General features: G+C 39.6%; 1 protein-coding gene across 1 annotated transcript in view; it reads left to right on the top strand.

The window, feature by feature from the left end:
• Window positions 1-24529, top strand: part of lrmda (leucine rich melanocyte differentiation associated) — a 388232-nt gene extending 363703 nt beyond the window's left edge. Inside the window, exon 8 of the mRNA XM_041788811.1 lies at window positions 20972-24529. Within this exon, the coding sequence (XP_041644745.1) occupies window positions 20972-21051 (80 nt within the window). The 3' untranslated portion in view covers window positions 21052-24529. The remainder of the gene's footprint in view (window positions 1-20971) is intronic.
• Window positions 24530-24780: the final 251 nt, after the last annotated feature.

Below are 24780 nucleotides of genomic sequence, written 5' to 3' on the forward strand. Positions count from 1 at the left end.
TAAAGTGGACTGCTGGGTCTTTACTATTAATCTAACGATCTTAAAGCTCCTGTGAGGATCATTAAACAGGTCATGAAACAGACTGAAAATCATACTGATGTCACCTTATGACCTACAAAAGCAAACAATCAGAGAGACCATCAGAGAGAAGATTCATTATTTATATATGATAATTTTATATGCCTGTTGCCCCTGGCAGGGGGTAGGCGTCAACAAGGGGATCAACAGCAATCTAGAGAAACAGCCTTTTAAAAGGCTGAGTTCTAGTTGGCATTTAAGACAAAAGATGAAAATTGTGTAACAAAAATTTCTGTTTATACAGGTGCATGTAAACAGAAGCAAAGACATGCTGATTATAGCTCAGTTTTGTCCACAGGGGATGCCAGAATCGCATTACAGGATTGCACACAGGAGCTTTAATATACATTTTTCTAGGGAGAGGAATTTGTTTCCCATTCCAAGAGTTCAACTGTTAACACTTCTTCTATACAGAGACAAAGAACGCTCAGATATAAATACTTGCGGTTATCAATTTTACAATCAGAACCACCAGCCAACATCAAAAATAAATTTTATAGTAGAGGTTATAAAAGTCTGGAAAGGTGACTGACCATTTCTTCTTCTTCTGCAAGGCTGCCTATAAGGGGGATAAAAGGGGAGCTTTCTGGGGCCTAGCAAAATGTGGGACCCATGTAGTTCAGCAAAACTATGGTACATTGTAAAGTTAAGCTCTGATAACCATATAATATATTTAACCAGAATAATAATCACTCTTATCAAAGCAACCAAAAATAAATGTATTCATGCGGTAGTATATAGTCTTCTTAAAAATGTAAATCCCTTTTCTTAAAATGAATTACCTTTGTGGATAGGAACATTGACTTAACCACTCCAAAAGTAGTAATGTCCACAAACATATAAAGACGCAAAATATATATATAAAGTAGAAGGAACTGAGACAACCTTAAGGGAAAAAATAAATTAATAATTGCAAAAATTGGAAAAAAAATGGGTCAAACCCTCTGAGCCTCACAGTCTTAGGAAAAGAGACGTGTTATTCAAAAATAATTAACTTTCGAACCATCAATCGTAGCCACTTGTTTTTTCCTCCGACTTCCATTGTGCCGTTATAATGATGCTATCTATGCCTTCATAGCTCTTACAGAACATTCTAGCGAGCCTGGAACTTGGATGACTTTCCGGGGTCTTAAAAGATTAAATCCACACCAGTAACTTGGATATTGGACATCTTTTTTAATCCATTTTATAATCAGTTTTTCAATCGTTCCTGCCGCTAGCGGCTAATGCTGTCTGTCATATTGTCTGGTTTTATCCGGTGATTGGGCTGTGTCAGCCAATGGCAGGTTGTTCCATCATCATGTGATGCTTTGGCGAACAGCGCCTGTGCAAACACTTTGAAACTGGAGGAGAGAACCTGTGTGACTCATAATGAAGAGAAAGAGACACAGAGAGGCTGTGATGTGTTCCTCAATTACTTTGTAAAATGGCTCAATTCCCAAAAGTGCAAGGACTTTTTTTGTAAAAATGTGAATATTTTTTAGACTTCTTGTAACAGAATATATTTTTCACTACCAGACTATGTCATACTTGTCAAACTTCTGGTTTTAAGGAGAACACTGTACTTGTATATTTTTGACTACCCAACCCAAATTGGACATTGTTTTCTTGGACTTGGTCGACTCTTACAGGGTAGCGCTAGTTGGTGTACATTGTGTGTTGGGATTTTTCCTGTTGTGAAGAAACAGATGAAAAAAAGTACCAGCCTAACAACTGGATGATTGACAGGAAGTATACAACATGCCAGTCCGCCTGGTGAAAAGTATTTGTACAGTCTGACGTCCAGGCCTCAATAATAACAGAGAGAGCAACAGTTATGATGTATTTCTGCAGTTTGATGGACAGCCATGTCATTATGGAGGCTTGTTAAGCCAAGATTGGTACTGCAAATTATAATCAAATCGACGTCTAGAAGTTAATAGTGGGTATATTTACACATCTTTTCATGAAACAGCTTCATTTACTGTTTATAAGTGTGTATTTTTCATTGTTAATCCAGATATATTGGATATTTACTGTCCTGCATGCTTTGCTGTGCACCCTTGACTCACCAGACTTCTTCTTCTGTTGTGGGCGGTTTAATCCTCTCATTCCTGTCTTTCCTGCCCTCCCTCCATCCCTCTTTCCCTCTGCCGTCTCCCCAGCCTCTGCCTGGGTGAAAAATGGGGCACATTTCCCTGATAGCCTGTGTGGATGTGGAGAGTATAAATGGCTAATGAATTACAGATGAACATTGACGCAAATTAATCTTCCTGATGTCCCAGGGTTATATGGCAGCTATTTAAAAGTTTAATCAATACGCTGAAGTTGAGAACATGCAGGCGCTGCAGTTGTTTGGCCGCAGTAAACAGCCAGGAGGGGAAACAGGGAAGGCCTGAGCCCAGGGCATGCATCATAATGACAGTTATTTATGTTTAATGGACTAAATATTTCTTATTGGGAGAGGACAAATGTCACTTTCATTTTCAAAGTTACACGCAGGAGTTTTGCTTGAGGCCCAGGAGAGAAGGGTGACACCTCAGCTGTTTATAAGGTTCATTTATTGACAGAAAAGTCCATCACTGGAGAAAAGATGGAGTGTGAATGGATTTAGTTTCAGCTTGTCATATTAATCCAAGACTGCTTTTCTGAGAAATGTGCTTCATAAAAACGATGATAAAATGATCCTTCAGAACTGGCGTCAATATGTTTCACTTAAGTGAAGTTCTTCCTCTAGCCCTAATTTTTTCCCTGCAACTACCTCGTGTGCATTCTCAGAGACAGTTTGTGTCTTTAAAATTGAAGCAAGAAATACAATATATAGAACAATAAAATATATGATCATCTACATCTTTTTTCTCTCTAAGCAAACTAAAATTTTCTCTGCTCAGTTATTGCAAATTACTTGGTAATCAACAAACAATTAGGAGTAGTGATGGGAATTCCAGCTCTTTTTAGAGATCCAGATCATTTGGCTACAAGCACCAATTCTTCTGGCTTCCTAACAGCACTTCTTCTGGGTCCCTGTTTGGCTTCATTTGACCTACAAAACTTAGCAATGTCATGACTGATGATTGTTATTTGTGCTGGTATTTTACTCCAACTATGCTCATTTTTTTCAATTGCTGAAAATATCATGCAATTGTTTTTCAAAATATACTGTCTCCCAAACACCTTTCAGGTCAGGTAAAATCTGCTCTCTGGCTGGGCTGTATGACACACCTGATATCAAACATTAATGTTAAACCACCAAGCAGGAGTCCCTAATGCATAGTGTGCCTGGGGTAGAGCAGTGTGGACTAAAAGTCATCCCTACTAATCAATCACATAAAGCACAGACACACATAACATATAACAGATACTAAGAGTGTGATTAATAATGATTCAGAACGGCTCTCAAATGGGATCTTATCGTTCATGAAGAGCTGTAGCTTTGATTCAGCTCGTTCACAAACAACACATCACTAATATCCAGTAGCTTCTTTGATCTAACAGAGGCTAATATTCAGTAGCAGACATATTTTGGTAGTAACCATGCAAAGCAGATGGATCGGCCAGATTCCATGTCTGTTATCAGGTGTGATCCATTTTGCAAAAAATGTTAGTTCCCAGCCAGAGACCAGACCACGGAAATATTTCCTTTGTTAAAAACTCCTCATCGGCAGGCCAATGCATGTCTGTTGGAGAAGTATCATTGGTGCTAGCATCCTGGCTAACAGTTACTTCATTTTGGAGCTGGAGAGTATCAAGCGATTAGGTTTAGATGATGAAATTGTTTATCTGTGGTAGTTTTTAACCTCTTTGTAAACCTTTTCTGCCTATTTTTGACACAATTATTTGCCACTTTTCATCAGTTTTGCTCAATATTTGCACTTTTCTGTAATTTTACACCATTTTTTTTACCACATTTTAACCCATTTTCATCACTTTCCCAAACACTTTTGTCAAAAAAGCAAATTTTTGCTTCTTCAAAAAACATTTCACCATCTTTTGACCAATTTTTGCCACTTTAACTGATTTTTGCCACTTTTTAATCCCATTTTCCCACTTTTTCTGGCCATTTCTACAACTGTTGAGCCTTTTTGGCCACTTTTAAACTGTTTTCATCACCTTTTCTGCCCAATTTTTCTGCTTTTAACCAATTTTTGCCCTTTCCCACCTATTTTTGTGTCTGATTACCTATTTTTGCCATTATGACTCATGTTCACCCTTTTTTACACCCATTTGTGCCTATTTTAACCAAATTTCATTGTTTATTTTGTCAGTGTTTGCTACTTGAAACCAATTTTTGCCAGTTGTAACCCCTTTATGCCTTTTTCTGCCAGTTTTTGCTACCTTTAACCAGTTTTTAGCATTTTCACCATTTTTGGGCTTCTGTTAATTTTTACCACTTCAAATCCATTTCTGCTACTTTTAAAATCTAATTTCAACACAACATGCCAAATTCTGACATTGTGGAGAAAATGTTTCAATGTTGTCACACATGGGCTGTCATTGCAAAGGACTCTGGGGAGTGACGTCATACAGCTGCATTTTTCTTCTTCCGATATCTTTCAGCTTGCACCTATCCCAATCTACATTATTGTAACTTCTTCCGTGTTGTGCTCTTTACTAAAATGGCACCTGGTTTAATCTTAAAAACATTTTAAGAATGACACCCCATAGGACAAAGAACAATGCAGCCATATAACATCATTATCCAGAGTTCATTGCACAAAAATGGCAGCCTACATGTCTTTGCTTCAAATATAATTTCACTTTATTAGCATTATGCTTGTGATTTTTGTCATGCTAAAAAACATTTCCAACCAGGTTTAAGTAGGAATGGCATGATTAATCACAGTAACATTGCTCATTGCTAACGTTGCACAGCAGCCTAAGACTTAAGCACAGCTCTGTGTATCTGTAGTTCTGTGGTTGGGTTGGTCGAATTGGCAGTGTCAATCACCCTATCACTAATAATTGACATTTATAGACAACAGATCATCTGCCATTGTAACATTAGGACTTCAATGTTAGTCAGTGTTCAGACTTTGTTAAAGTTGAAAAACAGTCAAAAGTTCCCTTTTTTAAAATTGTTAAACTATGGACCTTATTATTTAGGCAGACGTTGCTCAGCCTTATTTCTAAGTGCATTTCAGATGAGAAACATCTGAATATTGTGTTCGAATAGCTCCTGGAGGATAAGTTTAACATTAAAATAATCATACTTTACTTCTAACTCCTATTGGTCTCTACATAAACTGATCCCAGCTTTAGTCAGAAAGCTGATTTCATTGTGCATTATATTGGCCCACTCTGTAAAAACAGACATGCTGGAAAGTGAATGCATATTTTCAAATTCAATAAGGCCTCCCTTCAGATATTACTGGATTTCTTCATAGTAAACACACACACACACTGACACAAATACCCAGCATGCCAATACAAAGTGAAACAATTCCATATTGGTCCATGGCAGTGTGCTGTGTGCCAGCCTTTCTCTCAGTAGGCTGATTCTGAGTCCGCTGGCTGTTGGTTTATGGGACACAGGGGGGTTATCTATCTGCAGGCCTCCCTGTGGAGGGGAGGTGGTGACTCCATCTCATGACGTTGGACTGGACTGATAAAAGGACAGCCGGAGATGGATTGTGTCCACAATAATAGCCCTGGCTCACAGCAGCCTACGCCCCAAGCCCATAAGTCACTCTTGCACCACTCTTATAGATGCCTGCCACCAGCCCCATCTGACCCCACCTCCCACCTGCCCGACAGTGTTATTTCAGCCCTTAGAGATAATGCTTAGAGTGTAATTGCCTTGTTAATTGGCTTTTTCCTCATTGCATTTTTGCACTGATGGATCGCAACGCTGATGGAATTGTTGGTTAAATGGCCAGACTGGAGATGGTCATGAGACAGAAAAAGAAAACGAGAAGATTCACAAGAAAAATCATCATGCAGAAGTGTAAACCAGAGTGAAAACTGTTAAAATTAGTGGGGAGGAAAGATGTGCAAAGAAGATGGAATTAGAAACTAGACATGGAGGGAGGAGATTCATGCAGAGAATAGATAACCTTGATGTTAAAAGCTACATCCGTCGGATGTGTCTCTCTGTGACATACTGATAGCTCTTGAAAAGAGTCAAGCTGATTGTATGCAGGGAACAATCATTAAAGCCACTCCATCTCGCTCGTCTCTCTGACTTCTCTCTTTCTGTCTCTTGTGTGTGCTTGCATGCACAATTGTGCATTCTGACTTAATGCAGTGGATATCCCTAAAGGTTCAGTCTGTTGAACAGAAGCCCTGTAAGGGGAATTTGGCAGTATTAAATATTATGGCTGATTGATTATTGGTCTGACCAGTTACTGAGACTGATATTTGGCATTTGCCTGATTATTGGTATGAGCATTTTATTTTACTGAGAATATATATAGACATAGATATAGATACTCCACAGTCAACTGTAAGTTATACTATAAGAAAGTGGAAGCATTTAGGAACAATAGCAACTTGACCGCAAAGGGAAAACCTCAGAGTGGTCCGGCAGCGGCACAACTCTGCTCTGCCAAACCTTGTCAATTCCCTTCGATCAGAAAGCTTCAAACAGGAAGTCACAAGCATAGAATATCTGGCTCATCCAGTAGCGAGAGCAAAGGGTCACCGAGAAGTCAGTAGGTCACAGAGCTACAACGGCGCCATTGGTGAGGAAAAGTTAACTTTTATGAACATTTAGCCAAAGAATTTTACATAAAACCACATATCCTTGAAGCAAATAATAACCTTTTAATTCCCTAATGTACTCACCCCATGGCAGAAGCATTAATATCATGGACTTAAACCAAAAAGGATGATAAATTAACCTCAAAAGGAAAAATAGACTGCTGTTGACACAGTTCTCCCGTGATCTCTGCCTGCTGATCAGGGCTGTGCCACGGTGCACTGCACACACTTCCAGTGTGCAAGGTCGCTTGTCTTCAGTTGGAGCAAACCCGCAGCACTTCGGTGCGTGCCACAATCTTCCTTTGTAGAAATTGTGGGTAAAGCACACACTGGACCGTGGAGCAGTGGACACGTGTTCTGTAGAGTGACAAAACACGCTTCTCTGTTTGGCTGTCAGATGTGCAAGTTTGGGTTTGTCAGATGCCTGCCTGACTGCACTGAGCTAACTGTGACGTTTGATGGAGGAGGGATTATGGTATGGGGCTGTTTATTTTAGAGTTGGGGTTGGACCCCTTATCTTCAGTAAAGGTCAATCTTAATGGTTCAGCATACCAAGACATTTTGGACAATGCTATGCTTCCAACTTTGCAGCAACAGTTTGGGGAAGGCCCTTTATATTCCAACATGACTGTGCACCAGTGCACAAAGCAAGGACTATAGAGACATGGTTTGATGAGTTCAGTGTGGAAGAAGTTGACTGGCCTGCACAGAGCCCTGACCTCAACCCCATCAAGCACCTTTGGGATGGAGAGGAATGGAAATTGTGATTCAGGCCTTATCATCCAAAATCAATGTCTGACCTCATGAATGCTCAAATGCAGAAATCCCCTCAGAAAACATTTCAAAATCTTGTGGAAAGCCTTCAAGGAAGAATTTGGGCTGTTATAGCTGCATAGGACTCCATATTTACCTTTGCCAAGGAGGTTATGTGATCGGCAGGGCTTGTTAGTTAGTTTGTTAGTTTGTTAGCAACATAACTCAAAAAGTTATGGACGGATTTTGATGGAAATTTCAGGAAATGTCAGAAATGGCATAAGGAAGAACTCATTAGATTTTGGATCTAATCTGGTTCCAGGAATTTTTTTTTTAAGGATTCTTTACTATTGGGAGATAGTGCTAATGGCGTAGGTCTGCGCTCTCCCAGTTCTTTTCTAGTTTCATATAGTGGCTGTCACTTTGAGTAAAATCTCTTTATGGAGTATGGAGTTCTTCTCTACACTGTTAGTTACCATTGTGGTTGTTGAGCTCTCAGTCTACTGTACAGTGATAGTTTTGAAGTACAGATCCACAGCCCTATAGCACTAACCACCTTGTCTTTAAATGAGGAGTTTTATATTCAAACCAACAAATTTTATTTACTTAACTGTGTTTTCTTTGAATATATGATTTTGACCCAGTGAGGGAGAAAAGCTGTTAAAAAGAACCACCAGTCTGGTCTGAGGCACAGCTGTTTGGTTGCAGGAGTAAATAGAATAAAGGCAAATTTTCAGATGGAAAAAGGTATCAAAAGTGTAACGTAAATACCAGATTTCATGGTATATCTGAATAAATACACTCTGAATTCATCAGAGCCATATATCCTGTTAACATACCTTATTAACTCTCTATTGGTCTGTTAGCAAAGATTTGAATAATAGCCCAGAATGTACCAAGACAATCACAGCCTTATTCAAACTGGAAAATCTGAGACCCAAAGTGATATTTTCTCCCTATTTCATCCTTTCCTGACACCAAAGTTGCCCTTCTAATATACTGTAAAGCCTTTGCCACACTCTTTTGGGTATTGCATTTCTGTTTGCAACAAATAGAAAAGAACCGTGATTGAAACAAAATTACCTCACTGGAAACAGGTTTGTGTTGGCTTGAAGAATTAGCTCTGCTCTTCTATAACTGGTTAGCTTTATTGTCTTATGAACTCACACTAAGCAGAAAAGAAAGCTTTTATGGAAAATAAACTCTGGCTCATAAAATGCAGGGTGGTTGGGTTAGAAATGGGACTCAGGTGGCTTATTTTTTAGATCTAATTAGACAATTTTTCATCATTTTTTTTCATATCAAGTGCTCTCAAATTTTTGTAGTGATAAAAATGTCCTTAGAAACCCAAAAACTAAGTACATGAATGTTTGAAATAAAGGAGCTCTTCAAAGAAAACACTGTACATAAAGATGGACAATGCAACAGTGTCTTAGGGGTAAAACTGCCTCCTCCATGTTAAATGGTTAAAGGACATGGTGATCATAGTGCTCTAGCAGTCATGACAATTATTTGAGAAGCCTGATCCAGCTCACCGCATACTGGGTGCCCAGGACCCGGTGGGCTGGTCCATATGCTAGGGGCACCAGCCTGCATTGTGGAGGGGGTAGCTGGGGTTCTGGAAGATACCTGGAGAGTTGGGGCTTTCTCCTGGCACAGTCCTGGACAATGGGCATCTGAAGGCCAAAGCAAGACCAAGGTTGATGCGGCAAAGTGCCAGAACAGCAGATTACATTACAGCAATCATTTAGCTAACTTGTGATAGAATAACGTAACATTTTGCAGCACTTTTGGTCACATTTTTTCTCTATTTCTGAGATAAATATTACGCAAAGCTAAAAGATATAGAATATGTAAAATCTACATAAAGTAGCTGCACTGTGATCTGACATGCAGCAGTTCTGCACTGACTGAAGGTGAGCAGCCTCGCATACTGGAAGCTGCACAGTAAAGCGCAGCCTTGAGAAGCTCAAGACGGTTGGGTACAAGATAACAAAGTTCACACAGGAATAGCATGTAGCGATTATTTTGCCTTTTTGGGGTTGATTTGTCAATCATTTTGAGATGATTCCATGATTTTTTTGCTTCTACCATGGGTCATTATGTTAGAAAAATAAAAGGTTTACCATGTCTACAAAGGATGTGTGGTTTCCTGTAAAATTCTGTGGTTTTCCATCTCATAAGTTAACTTTTCTTAGTCAGTGGTGCCATAGTAGCCCTGTGGCCCAGTGACCTCCTGATGACCATTTGCTTGTGCCACAGGATGAGACATTTTGTGTAGTGTTGTATTATGAAGTTGAACAGATGCTTTGCACATTTTTTTAGCTGTTTGGATTGACTTAATCCATTTTGATTGTGCCCGTTTGGCAGTGACTGGCACTGAAAATAGACCTGGCATATGTCTTTGGTGGAGTGGAATGGAGCAGCACTTCAGAGATGCGCCAGAGATGGACTGGTGCATGCAGTGGAACTGCTTCGATTTAGAGGGAGTGATTTGCTGCACAGTGTGCTTTGCAGGTGAATCACAGCGCAGCCATTGTATAGGGGGAACTGGAAAATCGCTCATAGGATTGTGTTTCTGTGTTAGCAGAAGAAACGTGGCAGCACTAGCAGCCAGCTCCCTTCCTTGCATGTCTTGACTACAAATGCTATCACCAGAACAACATGTCAGCACCCATCATGGGAGTATTTTGGCTTCAATTCTGTAAAGTGGGAGGAGATGACGATTGGTTGTCCATATTATATACAGTCATTCGTTGTAAATAAGGAGTCTGTTATTCAAAACTCATCATTGTAGCTTAAGTGCTGCAACTTGGCACTATAGATTAACAGAAAAGAATAATTTACATTGTATCTGTCAACAGCTTGTAAACCTCTGTTATATTACGACCATTTCATACAACAAGGCAATAAAGTGTCAGTATGAGTTGTTTTGCCTGGGGACTGGCTCACAAATATACAGAGAAAACTTCCTGCCCTCATGCTTTTACAGAAAAATTATCTCTTCACAAGAAAATACAACTTTTGTTAGCATATTTGTTGATTTGAAATTAAAGCACTGTACACAGGAGGCTGTGTACAGCTGCTTTCCTCACACTGTGGCAGAGTGGCCCATCAAGCCCCCGTAGAGAGGACACATGCTTTGGGTAATCAGCTCTGAAAAGACCAGACTGTCTGAGAATAAACCTTCACTTCAGCACTCACCAAGAGGAACTTTGAAGATACACACCATACAGACCTTTAATAAAGACAAGAGGGTGAGCTACCCCTCTTAAAAACAACAAGGTGCTGCGAGACATATGCACAACAAAGGCCTGATTGTTCCTCCACCAGGGCATGATGGAAACATTAGCCTCCACATCGCTTTGTTCATCTGTCACTTTAATGGCTGCCCCCACTGTGGGCCGTGTTTGTGTGCGAGAGATGAAAGTGTGCATGAGTTGTGATAATGTGAATATGGTGGAGATTGTGGGTGTTGATTCAAGTGTGTTCAACCATGGCCCAGGATACACAGAGGATATTGTAGACCACTGGCTCTGACACTGTACCACTTGTTATTAAGTATCAGTTCATCAGGCGGAACCCCACAGGCGTGAGCCTGGCCTCAGAAGGTGTTATGTAAGAGTGAGTGTGGCTCAGTTATTCCCTTCTCTATCTCCATTCGCACCATTTTTTATGTGGTTTCTCTCATAATAGGAGCAAGCTCTCGCTGTGAAGGGGACGCGGTGAACTGAAGTGTGTTTATGCACAAAATGTACTGCTTAATGTAGTGCTGGAAATGCACATAGAGTTAGGGTCAGAAAATTAAGACACATTTATGCACTTTTTTATCCACAAGGAAGAAGTTCTGGTTCTTTTCTTCTACTGTTTCTCCTTTATTTACTCCTATATGTCATTAGGCTCAGACTACAGCGGTTTCTGCAGACTCTGCTCCCTAGGAATAAAGCATAGAATACTGTTTCAAAGCTTGGATGATTCTAGTGATCGGCTAAGATATCTTTGCATTAAGAGGTCAATTGATCCAGCTGTTAACCTTCTGAACTGCATTTAGAATCAGGAGCTGTAAAGGGATGCAATGAAATTCATCTTAATATATGAAACAGTCAAATTCTTCAAATGGAGGAAGTTACAAAGTTTATCAAGCTATAGAAGAGACTGTGAGATCTGTAATGCTTTTAGGGTATAGGAGAACACTAGATGAGCCATACTATGCCCTTGCACATTTGACCCCAAAGTCAACTTTGCTTGACAAAAGTGAGTGCTGTGTACCATGCTCAAGTACAGCACACCTCCTTGGCTCTGGCACAGATAAAATAGAGTGTTCAAGATCTGTATCAGACCAAAATTACCTAAAATAAGCCACAGACTGAGTAAAGGTCCATCCAATTGGTGCTAGTGGTCTCACAGTTAGTGAAGGGGGATCACCTGAATGCAGTTAATGCGTCTCAGGTGATTGTAGTATAAAGACACATGTGTCTATAAGGTCCAGTCACTGGTTAATCAGTAATCCTGGCTACCATTACACCATGAAGACAAAAGAACACACCAAGCATGGGGGGAGTCCATGGTCAAGTGGGAGAAAGTTCTTTGATGAGGCCAATCTAGTGCTTTTTGGCCACCAGACAAGATGCTATGTTTGGAGGACACCAGACACTGTGCATTACCACAAACACACCATCCCCACTGTGAAGCATGGTGGTGGCAGCATCATGCTGAGGGGATGCTTCTTGGCAGCAAGCTCTGGAAGGCTTGTAAAGGTAGAGGGTAAAATGAATGCAGAAAAATATACGAAAACAAGCTTTGGAGTATGAATGCTGTCTAATTTCAATTGTAATAATGTAAAAATAATCCCATTGTTTTATTGCCATATTGTGTAGTTTTTAAAAGTTTAAATATGAATTTTGAAATTCTGCCACTGTGACGAACCAGCTATGAAGTTCCTCTCCTTGTACATCTGCAGAACTAATGGATTTTAAAACTCCAGGATCCCGAGCCCAGCCTTGTATCCTGTATCTTTTAAGGCACTGTTGCAGAGTTAGAGATCACACATCACCCAGCCTTCCCACTTGGTGCTGGAGAATTTCAGAAAGTGTTCCCTCCGCTTCCTCTCTTCCCCCTGTGGGTTCATGACGAGCTCAGCAGAGTGTGAAGGCTGGAGGGGCCTTTAGCTTTAGTTCCTTCATCTGTGAAGGTTATCTCTGAAAGGCTTTGGTTGCAACCTACAAATATATCCCCTCTAGGTAATGTCTTAAAGGAGCCTTGGTTCTGGTACCACGGCGGGTAATCTCTTTAAGGACCCCACTCCTGGAGAGAGTGAGTAAGCTGTGAATATGTGAAAGAACCCGGTGCCCATGTGATCAGAGCGCCGTGAGACACCCCAAGTCCTGTGGTGTCAAGCCAAGTCTCCAGCCGCTGCAACTATATCCCCAGGCGGATCACGGCAGCTGGAATCCCCCCCACCCATCTCTCGCTCAGCCCAACCTTACTGTCAGACGCACACACAGAGCAAAAACGCACACGTATATGTTTCCCTCACACACCGGGGGAGCAGGCAGGCATGGAGCTGGTCCCGGATTTTATCGGAGGTGACAGCTCCTCACACTTCAGTGTTTGGATCACCTCAAGTAGCTGGGCTATGAGGGGAAATGAGCACTGCTCCACTACAAAGTCCAGATTTAGATTGACTGAGCTTGTCCCCGGGCCTGTGGGCTGCTGCTGCTGCTGCTGCTGCCGCTGCTCCTCCGCCTGACAGAACACCCACTACTGCTGCAAGGGACTGGTATGTCTGTGTGTATTTTTGTGTGTGCGTCTTTAAATATGTGTATGTGACTTGGTGGAGCCTACTTTGAAGAGTCAGAGAGAGTGGAGGGGGGGCGATGTGTCAGGTTTGGTTAGAATTGAGGGTGGCATCAGAATATGCTTGGCACTAATATGGCACCAGTATCTCTGTCCCCGTCTCTGCTTTCTGTCACTTAGTTGCCATTCTCTTCCCGCCCTTGACAATGTCTCTTTGGATTATGTGATTGGACTTAGCGCTCGGAGCACCCCTCATCCCTCTGCAACACCGCCTCTCCCATAAGTCTCTTCTTTCCTTGCTCTGTCTCCAGCCTTCACGCCCCCTCTCTTTTCCTCCTTTCATAATGCACTTGATGTCTATTTAAGAAGCCCGGCGAAAGCTGTATCTGTTCTGCTGTCAGAGGATCATTGACAGCGCTAATGCCACTTGTCCTTGCCTCATTTGGCAAGAGGTGACACCTAGCAGCAGCTCGCCACATTCATCAAGCGGCGGTGAAAGCGCTGTGACATCAGAGATAGAGCGGACCAGTCACAGAGCTGTGGGCAGCTCTCTGGACAGAAAATGCAACAAGAAAAAATGTCGGCCATGTTGGATTTGATATTTTAGAAGCAAATAGGGCATGTTGCCTTTTTTATACAATCAATTCTTGTTTTTTAGCGCCATTTTTGACAGTTGAATTGTATTTTCATTATGAGTTAATCAGTAATACTCTTCTTTGCAATTCTTTAGTAGTTGAATTCTAAAATTATGATTTTTGGGTGCTTAAAGGCGCATGTATGCACATTGCATACATTTTGTAACTGTTTAAAAAAAAACTTCTTGACAAAAAAATGTTCTCTGCAGTTTTGAATTTGGTAATGTATACTGATAAATTAAACTCTGATAGCATCACACAATCAGGTAAAAATGTAACTTCAATTGAAACAACTGTTAAAATTCTCTGTGCTCTTGATTTACATATTTTTATGGATTAAATCCATAATCTACAGATTAACACCATCCAAAAATGACTAAAAAGTGGACAATTGTGGTCTCCCATTCTCCTGTTTTAGAAGTTAGAAAGTTTTAATTGCATTCAGAAACATGTCCTTTCTGTTTGTTTTCTCACTTCTATTTTTAATCTTCCAGTACTGCAGTCCTTCTCAAATTATAGAAATATGCTATTCATTCTGATTAATAAATAATTAAAAAGGCTACAATTAATTAGATTATTTTTTAACTGGCTGACAGAACTAATATTAATACAAGTAAATACATTCATAGGAAATTACTTCCTTAGATGCAGTCAAACTCCCTCTGGGTTTGTTATTCTCAGCTCTGTGTTCACGCTGACAGTAAGGTGTTTTCCACGGCTTATTTATGTTTCACTCATGGGCCTAAACATGATTCTTTTTTCACACATACCCATCCCAGTCCTGCCATTAACCTACTACCCTGTAGGGGAAGAAAGATAGCCCTACCAACTCAGGGTGCTGTGAAAACAGGGACCAAGGGACTTTTAAAACCAATGAAAAGCTTTGATTTCTCTAGTAAAATACTTAAAAATCAACTCAAGGCTTCATATCTGAAAGGAGATGAATTATAGAAATGTTTACACTATTGAAATGTTGTGAGTGGGGGGTCAGTGCACTGAGAGACAAAGGAGAACAAACTTCTGTTTTTTGAGAGACTGATCAGGACGTAAGTGTCAAATCGACTGGATATCTACTCTGAAAGTAGCATATTCAAACTTCGAGGGATAGTTTTCTTTAGTTTTGCACTTTGAAATGAGTAGGTGTAGCATTTTATTTTGGAGGTCTATGTGAGACTGGTGGAAAACTTTGCACTTTTGCATTTGAGTCAGCTCAATGGAGCTGTTATGGGGGATTTTGTGAACATGTTGTTAGCATGTAGGGTTCTCTGTGTGATGGCAGCTGTTACTCCACAGTAGACACAGTTGTTTTTCAGTCAGAAGGTTGGTGGTTCAATCCTTGTTCCAACAGTCCAGTTGTATCGAGGCAAGACACTAGATCCCACATTGCTAAAGGTGGCATTAGAATCAGTTTATAAATATCTATGAATGACATTAGTGAATTAGGGTTGTGCATGCTTTGTTAACTCAATAGTTTAAAATTGAAAAATTCTGCACTAGGATTTATAGTTGGTTAAATGAAATATGAAGTTTTATGTATGATGCCGGTCAGAAATTATGATAAAACTGCAGCACAGTCCCCCACCATAAGTAGGGGCTGTAGCCATAGACCAGCGGCAACTCTAGTCAAGAAGCATTGTCTTTTAGCTCTGCTGCCCAGATGTAAACTAACAAGTAAACAGAGTTGTGTATGCGCTGTGGATGTCCAAAGGCTGATGGTGCTAGCACTGCTAACGTTAGCCACACTCAGCAAACCGATCTTTACCTACAGATGATTTTAAGTAAAGCAAGCTCATTTTTGACGGTTCTCTAAACGTTTTCTCACATGTGGACTAGTTGGTTAGTCAAAGTTTGTATTTCTGTTAAACTGGCTAAGAGAGTTGTCAGCTAGGAGCATCCTGATGGCCATTAAGATGGCATCCCCTGTCATCAGTGCGTGAAAGAGTGTAGCCACATTACATTACGTTCAGTCCTGCCCTTTAGCTCCCCTGAATGTTTTTAGTACTGAAGTAAACAAACACAGTTTTGTTCACTTTAAAAGAAAAACTCATCTGTATCTCCAAGGTCTACAGAAATCAATGAGGGCATCTGTTCCCAAACAAACTTTAAGCCTTGTTTGATGTTTTGTGACCTATATGCACATCATTTCATATTTTCAACATGTTAAAAGCTTCTTCTGAAGTTTTAATGACTTTGGTCATTTGTAAACAAGCGTTGTTACGGGATAAAGAACACTTTGTCACTCCTATCAATGATACCCTTCAGCATCAGGAAAGATCCAAATACACTTTTATGATGTTGCTAAAAGCAAGTATTTTGGACTTCGTAGGTCAGTCAAAATAATTCTTTATGCGTTCCAAAAACAACAAAGAACTCTTTTTGAAGTTAGGGTTGTTTTAGTCATTACATCCAAACCTATTAGGCTCATGATCACATAAACAAGGGACTGATTTTTATCTCCTTTTTTAAATACGTCTAACATTTAACCAGAGGTCTTGGTGATTTCTCCCACATAAGAGGCCACTAATTTAAGGTTGTTTGTTAGCTTGGTAGCAGAAAAAATCAGGCCTGTAAATGGCATGTTGCTTCTCAATAAAACTTAGGACATCAGACAGAGACAGGTCGAACCTCACTGTGATGGCTTCAGTGTCCCCTGACAGGGTCAGAGACACCAGAGTCTTTAGATTCAGACCTCTTTAGGAGGACAGACAAGACTGGCTTCAGAATACAGTACAAATAATGGTGGCATCATCAGTCTTATCTGATAATAACAACAGGACATTCATAATAATCACAGATATTTAATAATTAATTGAAGTTTAGCAGTGATGAGACTAACAATAAAAATAAACTGAACTAGGGCTGCAAGCAGCACTGATCTAGCCCTCGCACCTTCACGCACCCCAGGTTTTGGTGCACAACGGGCTTGTGGCATAGCTGCTAAATGCATTGTTTTAGAGACATCTTTCAAACACAAAATATCTAACATTTTCTGATGTGTCATGTCTGTTACAGTCAACATGAAACAATAATACACAGTGTAGCTGACTAAAGCATGCCATAAAGTATTGCTTTGTCTTAATAAAGGTGGCCCATGGAAATATGCAAATTTTTAAGTTATGATGGCACTGAGTCAATTTGCAGCCATGCCCTGTGGGTCGTATTCTGCACAAATAAAGCAGCAAATCTTCTAGCTGCAGATCAAATTTCAAGAGGATCAGAATACTTCCTGTAGTTAATCCTAGAAGGATCCCTGGAAATAGTTTCATTTTTCAATTTTTTTTTAATTAATTTTCTTTTTCATTTTTTTTTTTAAGAAAAAATTCAAATGCCAGTCTTCCTGTTAATTTGGTGACATGAGTCAAGAGGCTTTTTGTAGGTCCTGTTATGCTGAATATGTGTACAAAATTTCAAATACTTAGGTTGTATGTGGTTTGGGGGCTGATTTTTAAAACAAATTATAGGGGGCATCACTGAGCCATTAAGCCGAACCCACAAACTAATCCTATACGTAACTTTTAAATTTTTCCACTGTGCCTATTCCCACCAATTTTCATGGCAGTGCAAGCCCTTTGGAGCTCTTCAAAACCCTTAACTAGACTACTTCCTCTTTCATGGGGACTAATGGGTCACCATGGCAACAGATTTAGTGTCAGATCTGTGGGTATGAAAATATATACCATGGGAACACTTAAAGGATGTTTCACACCAATTTTGTGGCAGATTTGGTCAAGTTTACAGGAGCTGCATCCGTTTATTTGAAACAAAGTCTGTATCTGTGTCACTTTGGGACATCAAAGTTAGATTGGCTGCCATGGCCACGCCTTTTGAGTTTTGTACACGAGCCTCAGAGCATTTCTTCACAAAGGTCTCTTCAAGCAGACAACTCAGTTTTGAGTCAACCAGAAGAATGCCTTCAGAGGAGATACTCCTGCAAGAACCCCTGGAAATAGCAAGGATTGACCAATGTTGTTACAAAAAATAAAAATGGCGGACTTCCTGTTGACTTGGCAATATGGGTCCAAGAGGCTTTTTAGTTGGTCCTGGCAAGATACATATACCTTCCCATTTTCAAACTCCTAGGTTGAACTTCTGCCAGGGCCAATTTTTTTTATTTTCTAGGGGGCACCACAGAGCCTTTAAGCCACACCCACAAACCAAATTTATATTAATGAGCTTGTTCATGCACTAAGAATTATATGAACCAAGTTTCATGGCTGTATTATCCTTTTTACTACTTGATAAAAGTACTTCCTTTTCATGGTGTTCAAAAAATCACCATGGTAACAGCATTGGACAAAAAGTCATGGTCTTCATAGCAATGCAAGGTGAAGGTCTTTGGATGTTTCTGAGCAAATCTGAGTGGGATTTGATCGCCCATATAGGAATCATGGCTAATTATTCAAAAGCAGTAACTTTCTATTACCAGTAGGTGGCACTGTGGCTGAATCCAAAATTTCAAATGCAGATGTGTTCAGGATGGAACTATTGTTGTGCACATGAAATTTTATTAAGATACGATCAAAAACAGCTGAGTTATAGCAGTTTGAATTTTATGGCGAAGCATCAAGCCCAAACCGAAGTTCGCCGTGTCAGCACATCTACGCCCTCTGATGAAAACTCACCAATTTTGCTACACATCTAGACTAATGACTTAAGGGTTCACTCAGCATATTTGATGAGGAAATAATCAAAACATTACGAGATATACCTCTGAAAGTAAAAACATGATTTTTCCTGTCACCACTAGGAGGCGCTATGATCTGTAAGAAATAAAACCACATAAGTGTATTGGGGCCTTAACCTTCATTATACATGAAAAATTTCATTCAGTTAGGACTTTGCACAGCTGAGCTATAAGCAACTTCCTTTTTTATAAAAAATATGCAAATTTGAGGGCTCACCATGGTCACGCCCTTTGGGTTTAGTACAATAGCCTCATAAATTTTGTTCATTAATGTCTCCTCTAGCCATAAAACAAATTTCACATAGTTCTGATGAACGCTGTCAGACAGGTTAATCCTAGAAAGACCACAGGAAATGGCAAAATTTCACATGTTTTCGAAATTTCAGACTTGCTGTTGGGAATTCACCATGATGATAAGAGACTTTTTTGTGCGTATTAAGAAGCTGAATTTGTGTACCGAATTTCAATCCTGTAGGTGGAACAGTGCCTAAGGGCTGTGTATTTTCATGAGTTTAGGGGAGCGCTGTTGAGCCAATTTCCCACACTCATATTGGAGCAGGCCACATGTCCATGCCAATTTTCATGAGTTTTCGTGCATGTTCAGATACTCAAAATTCCAGCAAAGCGTATAAAACAATAATAATAATCCTAAGGATTTCAATAGGGTCGTCGCACCCTCAGTGCTTGGGCCTAATTATAATATTTAGCCGCGATAAAACTGTTAAACTGTTGTAAAACTGACTTTTGTTCCACTATTTATACTATGTTTTTCTTTAATATTTCACCAAATATTAAAAGTCTGAATTGCAGTAGACATAAGGCTTACAGTGAAAATAAAAACTAATACAAACCACATAAGTACTGTAAAACTATAATGAAGTTATAAAACTGACAACACCCATTATACTATTAAAATTTCTATAAATTAGTTACACTTACCGCTGGATCACTCTTTTTTTTTTGCAAACCAGCAGCAACATCTAACTACATCACTGAGTACCAATATCTACTACTATCCTATATCAAAATATGTTGTCAAGAAAACATTCTTAGTTTAGTCTCTAGATGAGTTGGCCATGTGTTTTAATATAGACAGCTCCTTAAACAGGCGTATGATCAAATATGGTTCAGCTCAGCTGTGGTCTCCTTTATGATGTGCGAGTTTCATCATCTTACCATGCTTAGTTAGGACGTTAGGGCCATTTTTAAGGCCAAAAGAGATGTAAAACTGCATTTTTTTAAGATGCCCTGGGTCACTGCTGATTGGTCAGATGGTGTGATGTCACTGATCCCCACTGATTGGCTGGGAGAAATCATACTGGTTTTACTATATATCATTGAAAGCTGGGAGGAGGCCACAAAAGAAGTAGACCATATATAGTTCCTTGCCTCATGAAGGGCTAAGGTCAAAGGAAAAGAATAAAAAAATCCCTTTGTGTTGAGGGGATTATATTCTTGATAACTGTACTTTATATGAGCTTAATCTAGAGTTTATGAAAGTTTAACTTTTTGAAGTAAACACATGAAACAAATGATATTTTACTTGATTTTCTAATTTTTTTAAGAAATACTTGTATATTTAATCCATTAGGGAGCACAATCCTGGTCAATTTCTCAATTTAAACTGTAATGCAACTACCTGACTCTTAAAGCTTCTGTAGCTGTGGGAAATAGCTATATGCCGTGCTCTTTAATCTGAATGTAAATATGCTGAAGTGCCAACACTGTTAGCACCCCATAGAAACAGTCTGTTTAGCAAAGGTTGAACCGGAAAATTGGGATAAAGTTGTCCAGAGGTTGTTTCAGGTTATACAAAAGCACTGAGTGACAATATTCAGCACAGATATGTGAACATTAACTTGCAGTGGGGAACACTGGTAAGCTGTGCTAGCACTGCTAACATTAGCCACATTCTGTAATCAACTTCAAAACATTTACTAACTGCCCCTGTGACTCATCTTAAAAGAATAGTACTCAATTTTGACTGTTGTTTAGGTGTCCTTTAAACTTTATACTAATCTGATGTAAAATCATTAACTCAGCGATATCAAAATTACCTCAAATTTGGTGCCCATGGGACTTATATTTTCCTTACTATGGTACAGATTTTATCCAGAACCTTGTCAAAGTTTGAAGCTTTCAAATTCTGGCAGCCCCAGTGTATACCTGATGCTGCAGGTATAATAATATTACCACATGTGATTACAGTCAGTCTTTTTTTTCTGCTGTAAAAGAAGGTGAACAGATTTTTAGAAACATCATCAATAATGAATGCTTCTTGTATTTATTTTTAATACTGCATGCATGACCCACATTTCACCTGCCTGGCTCTCATTCTGTGTTTTAGGGGTATTCGCCAAGTGTCGCTACGTCTACTACGGCAAGCACTCAGAGGGCAACAGATTCATCCGGAACGACCAGCTCTGATGGACGGCTGCTCAGGCACAAAGAGGGACATGGATGTGAATGGGTGTTAACAGAAAGAAAAGGATCAAATCTATCTCTTATTTATTATAACCACTGCTGATGTTTGTCTATCTCCCTGGAAAAGATTGTACTTATACAAGCATTATGTTTAGATTACTTTTTAGAGGTTTTTTGGGTCTCCTCTGCTGTGATGGGTCCGCCTCTGCCTCCCTGCTTCCAGCTCAGAGTCAGAGATGACACTCTCTCTGACATGACTGCCTCCAAGCAACAGCAGCCGCACAACTGCAGACACGCACCACACAAACACAAACTCACATAAGCATAGTCTCTCTCTCTCTCTCCCTCTATCTTCTTTTCTTCTCTTCTCTTACACATGGTCAGTGACAAACAGACCTGGCCAATTGCATCCTTTTCTCTGACAGCCATGATGGATCACCCGTCCACTACTGCCACTAATCAAGGGTGAAAGGGGTGACGGTCACACACCTGGGGCCTGACATGGACTCATCTCTCTTCTTCTCTCCCTCTTTTACACTCACACCCTTACACACATTACTGCTGTTGTAAATATTAAGACATTGCAGTGACAGAAGGTGCCTTAGCTTGGCTAAAACCATTCCTATGATCCTCAGTCAAAACTTGAAGCTTTCAAAGTGTCTCTTGTTTTGTCTAAGGCAGAGCCTATAATGCTTTTCCTCCCTTCTCTCCCCTTTTTAGATGAACATTATTGAATAAATACACGTATGTATATATTAGCATATGTTATTTTCTGAAAGAGATATATTTAAAGCAGGTTTTTAAGACAAAAGCATTCCAGTTTGAGCTTTAATAAGGATAGTGTTGTAGTTAAGTATGCATTTAGAGCAGTGGTTCTCAACTAGTGCAAGACAGTCTGGCTGCAGACTGCGGATCTCCAACACCCCTCTTGCACTTGTGCATTGAGATGCTAATAAAACTAAAAAAAAAAAAAAAGGTCAGAGGCCTTATCTGGGATTAAATTATGTATAGACCTGTTTGAGGAGACATGCGAACACTAGCTCCCTTTAGCTTAGTTAGCTTTGGCTAAAGCTACCATAGATACGCAAGCTACATAGTTAATGTTCCAACATAAGACAATGACTGTGTCCGAAATCACTCCCTATTCACTATATAGTGCACAATATAGTGAATACACCATTTTGTAGTGGTGTCCGAATTCTGAGTGAGCATTGTTATTCACTATATAGTGCACTCATTCTTTCCCATAATGCATTGTGAAAAGTAGTGGACAACCGATGTTCACTAGCCCAGCAATATTTACCATAATGCATCACAGTTGCTGCTGTCAAACATAATGGACGAACAAGCGGAGCACAGGAGCATATAAAAACTTTTTAAATGTTTTTTTGTTTGTTGGTTTTACCAAATCTGTAGGAAAATGTTAAGTATTCAAAACGGAGTAACTTTTTTTCCACCTATGGTGATTACAAGACATGAGACCATCATCTTTTTGCAAAATAGGTCATAATACACACAAAAAGACACAAAACTTTTGATCAACTACCATATTTATTTTTTGTTAAAATACATTACGTTTATTATTACTTTTCAGTGAAATTCTACTGTTAATTTCAATCGTTGTCAAGGAAATTTACAAGCCGTTGTTGCTAAACGTTTTAATTGTGAGACGGCGATGACGTCATTGCCCGCAGCTGGAGTAGTGTCCAAAATCATTTTTGTGTTTTGCAGTTGAGTCCACTATATAGTCCACTATATGCTGCTCACTATATAGTGGATCGGGAGTAGGGAATGAGTGTGTGGTTTCGGACCCAGCCAATGTATTTCAGTTAGCTTTAGCAAACATAGCTAAAGCTAACGTAGCTTGATGAGCTACATAGATAATATAGCTATGTGGCTACATAGCTTACATTAGCTTTGTAGCTCGGTTTACATAATCATGAGTTTCATGAGGTAACCGTTAGCTACATCAGCTACATTATCTACATAGCTCTATCATCTATGTAGCTTATGCCGCTAATGAAGCTACGTTTGCCATGTTAGAATTTTTTCATTGAGGATGATTTTTTTTCCTTTAAGTAGACTGTTTACTTGGCTTTATTTAACATTTTGTAATACAGTTTTACAGGTCAGGTTATGAACCAGTTTTATTTTGTAAGTTTTAGCATGTATTTTTGTTCTAACAGAGGTGGCATCTCACAGGAACAGTCTGCGAGAGGGGTCTTCTGAGAGCTATGGTCTGCAGCCAGACCCCTCTCAACTAGCGAGTCAGTACTTTAATGTAGGCTGCATAGCTGGCTATTGAGTGATTTGAAAAAGGTGGCAAAAAGCCTACGAAGCAGATAAATGCATGTATATATACATGCATTGTATCTATCATTGTATCTGTATGTCTGTCTTGGCTATTACACTCTTGAAAAAGAGATTTTAAAATCTGAACAAGGTTTATGAGGTTAGAAAAATTAAACAAAATAATTAACTCTGTTTTTCTGATAGGTTGTTAATGAGTTAATTTCTTAGGTTCTCAAGAACTTAAATGCTATGGTGGGATGCAGAGTAAAATAAAATAGATATCCCCCAGAGCTTCTGTAGTTTCTGTAGTGATGTGTTTTCTTAAACATGTCTTAGTTAATCATATGTTTTTTTCCTTCTTAGGTTCAAACTGTGAAATTTTTCATTAAATACATTTGATTGGACATTTTGAAGAAATCTGAGTTGCGGTTTCTCGTTAAGGAGGTGGTCATAGTCCTGATGCTTCACCAGTTGAGAACCACTGATATAGAGAACATGAAAGAGAACATGAATATGTATTATGGTGGTTTTTTACAAGTTTTTACCTTTACGCTTTCAGCTTGTGACGACCTACAACTGAAATGTATCAGTTTAAAAAGCATTTTTTTTTTAAATGTGTTGATCCTAAGTTGAACTTTGAGCCTAGAGTTGTAATAAAAGTCTTCTGTTTCTATTATAATAGGGGTGTGAAGAGATGATGCCGTCATGTCTGTTTACGTAATGCTGTCGATGACAACTGATGATGTTGTCCCATTTCATAGGGGAAGATTCCACTTCTACGCCTTGTTACTCTCTTACAAGAGGAACATAGTCTGTGTAGGTTCTCATTCATCCAGGTCATGGTTATCCAAAGCTTGGCCCAAAGGGGGCTGCTGGACTTGACTGAGGTTCTTGAAGACATTTGTCTCTCCTCCAGAAGGCTTCTTCAGTTCATAGAAGAAACAGCTTCAATCAATCATGTTTTATTTATATAGCACCAGTTCTTAACCAAAGTTATCTCAAGACACTTCACAAAGAGGGCAGGTCTAGACCGTACCCTTTGATGTATCATTATACAGACCTAACTCTAATCACCACAAGTGGAGTACTAGCAGTATCATTACAGTGGTGAAGAGAACCTGCCTTTTAATGGGCAGGAACCTCAAGCAGAACCAGACTCATGTTGACAGCTGTCTGCCAAAGCCATGCTGAAATTGGAAAGGGTTAGGGTGGTAAGGGGTGGGGGAGTAGAAAGGCTTCTTCAGAACTTAAGAAACCATTTGGGGGCCTTTTAGAGGAGATGTTAAACATCTTCAAGAACCTCAGTTAAGTCCAGTTACCCTCTTTAGACCAAGCTTTGGATAAGGGGCAAAAAGGTACCTGACAATGAGTGGTAGAGGTAAAACCTAGAAATGGGACTGAGCTAAGGTTTCAACATTACATAAAATATATGTGATTGCA

This window comes from Cheilinus undulatus, linkage group 6 (genome assembly GCF_018320785.1).
Source record: "Cheilinus undulatus linkage group 6, ASM1832078v1, whole genome shotgun sequence".
Taxonomy (NCBI): domain Eukaryota; kingdom Metazoa; phylum Chordata; class Actinopteri; order Labriformes; family Labridae; genus Cheilinus; species Cheilinus undulatus.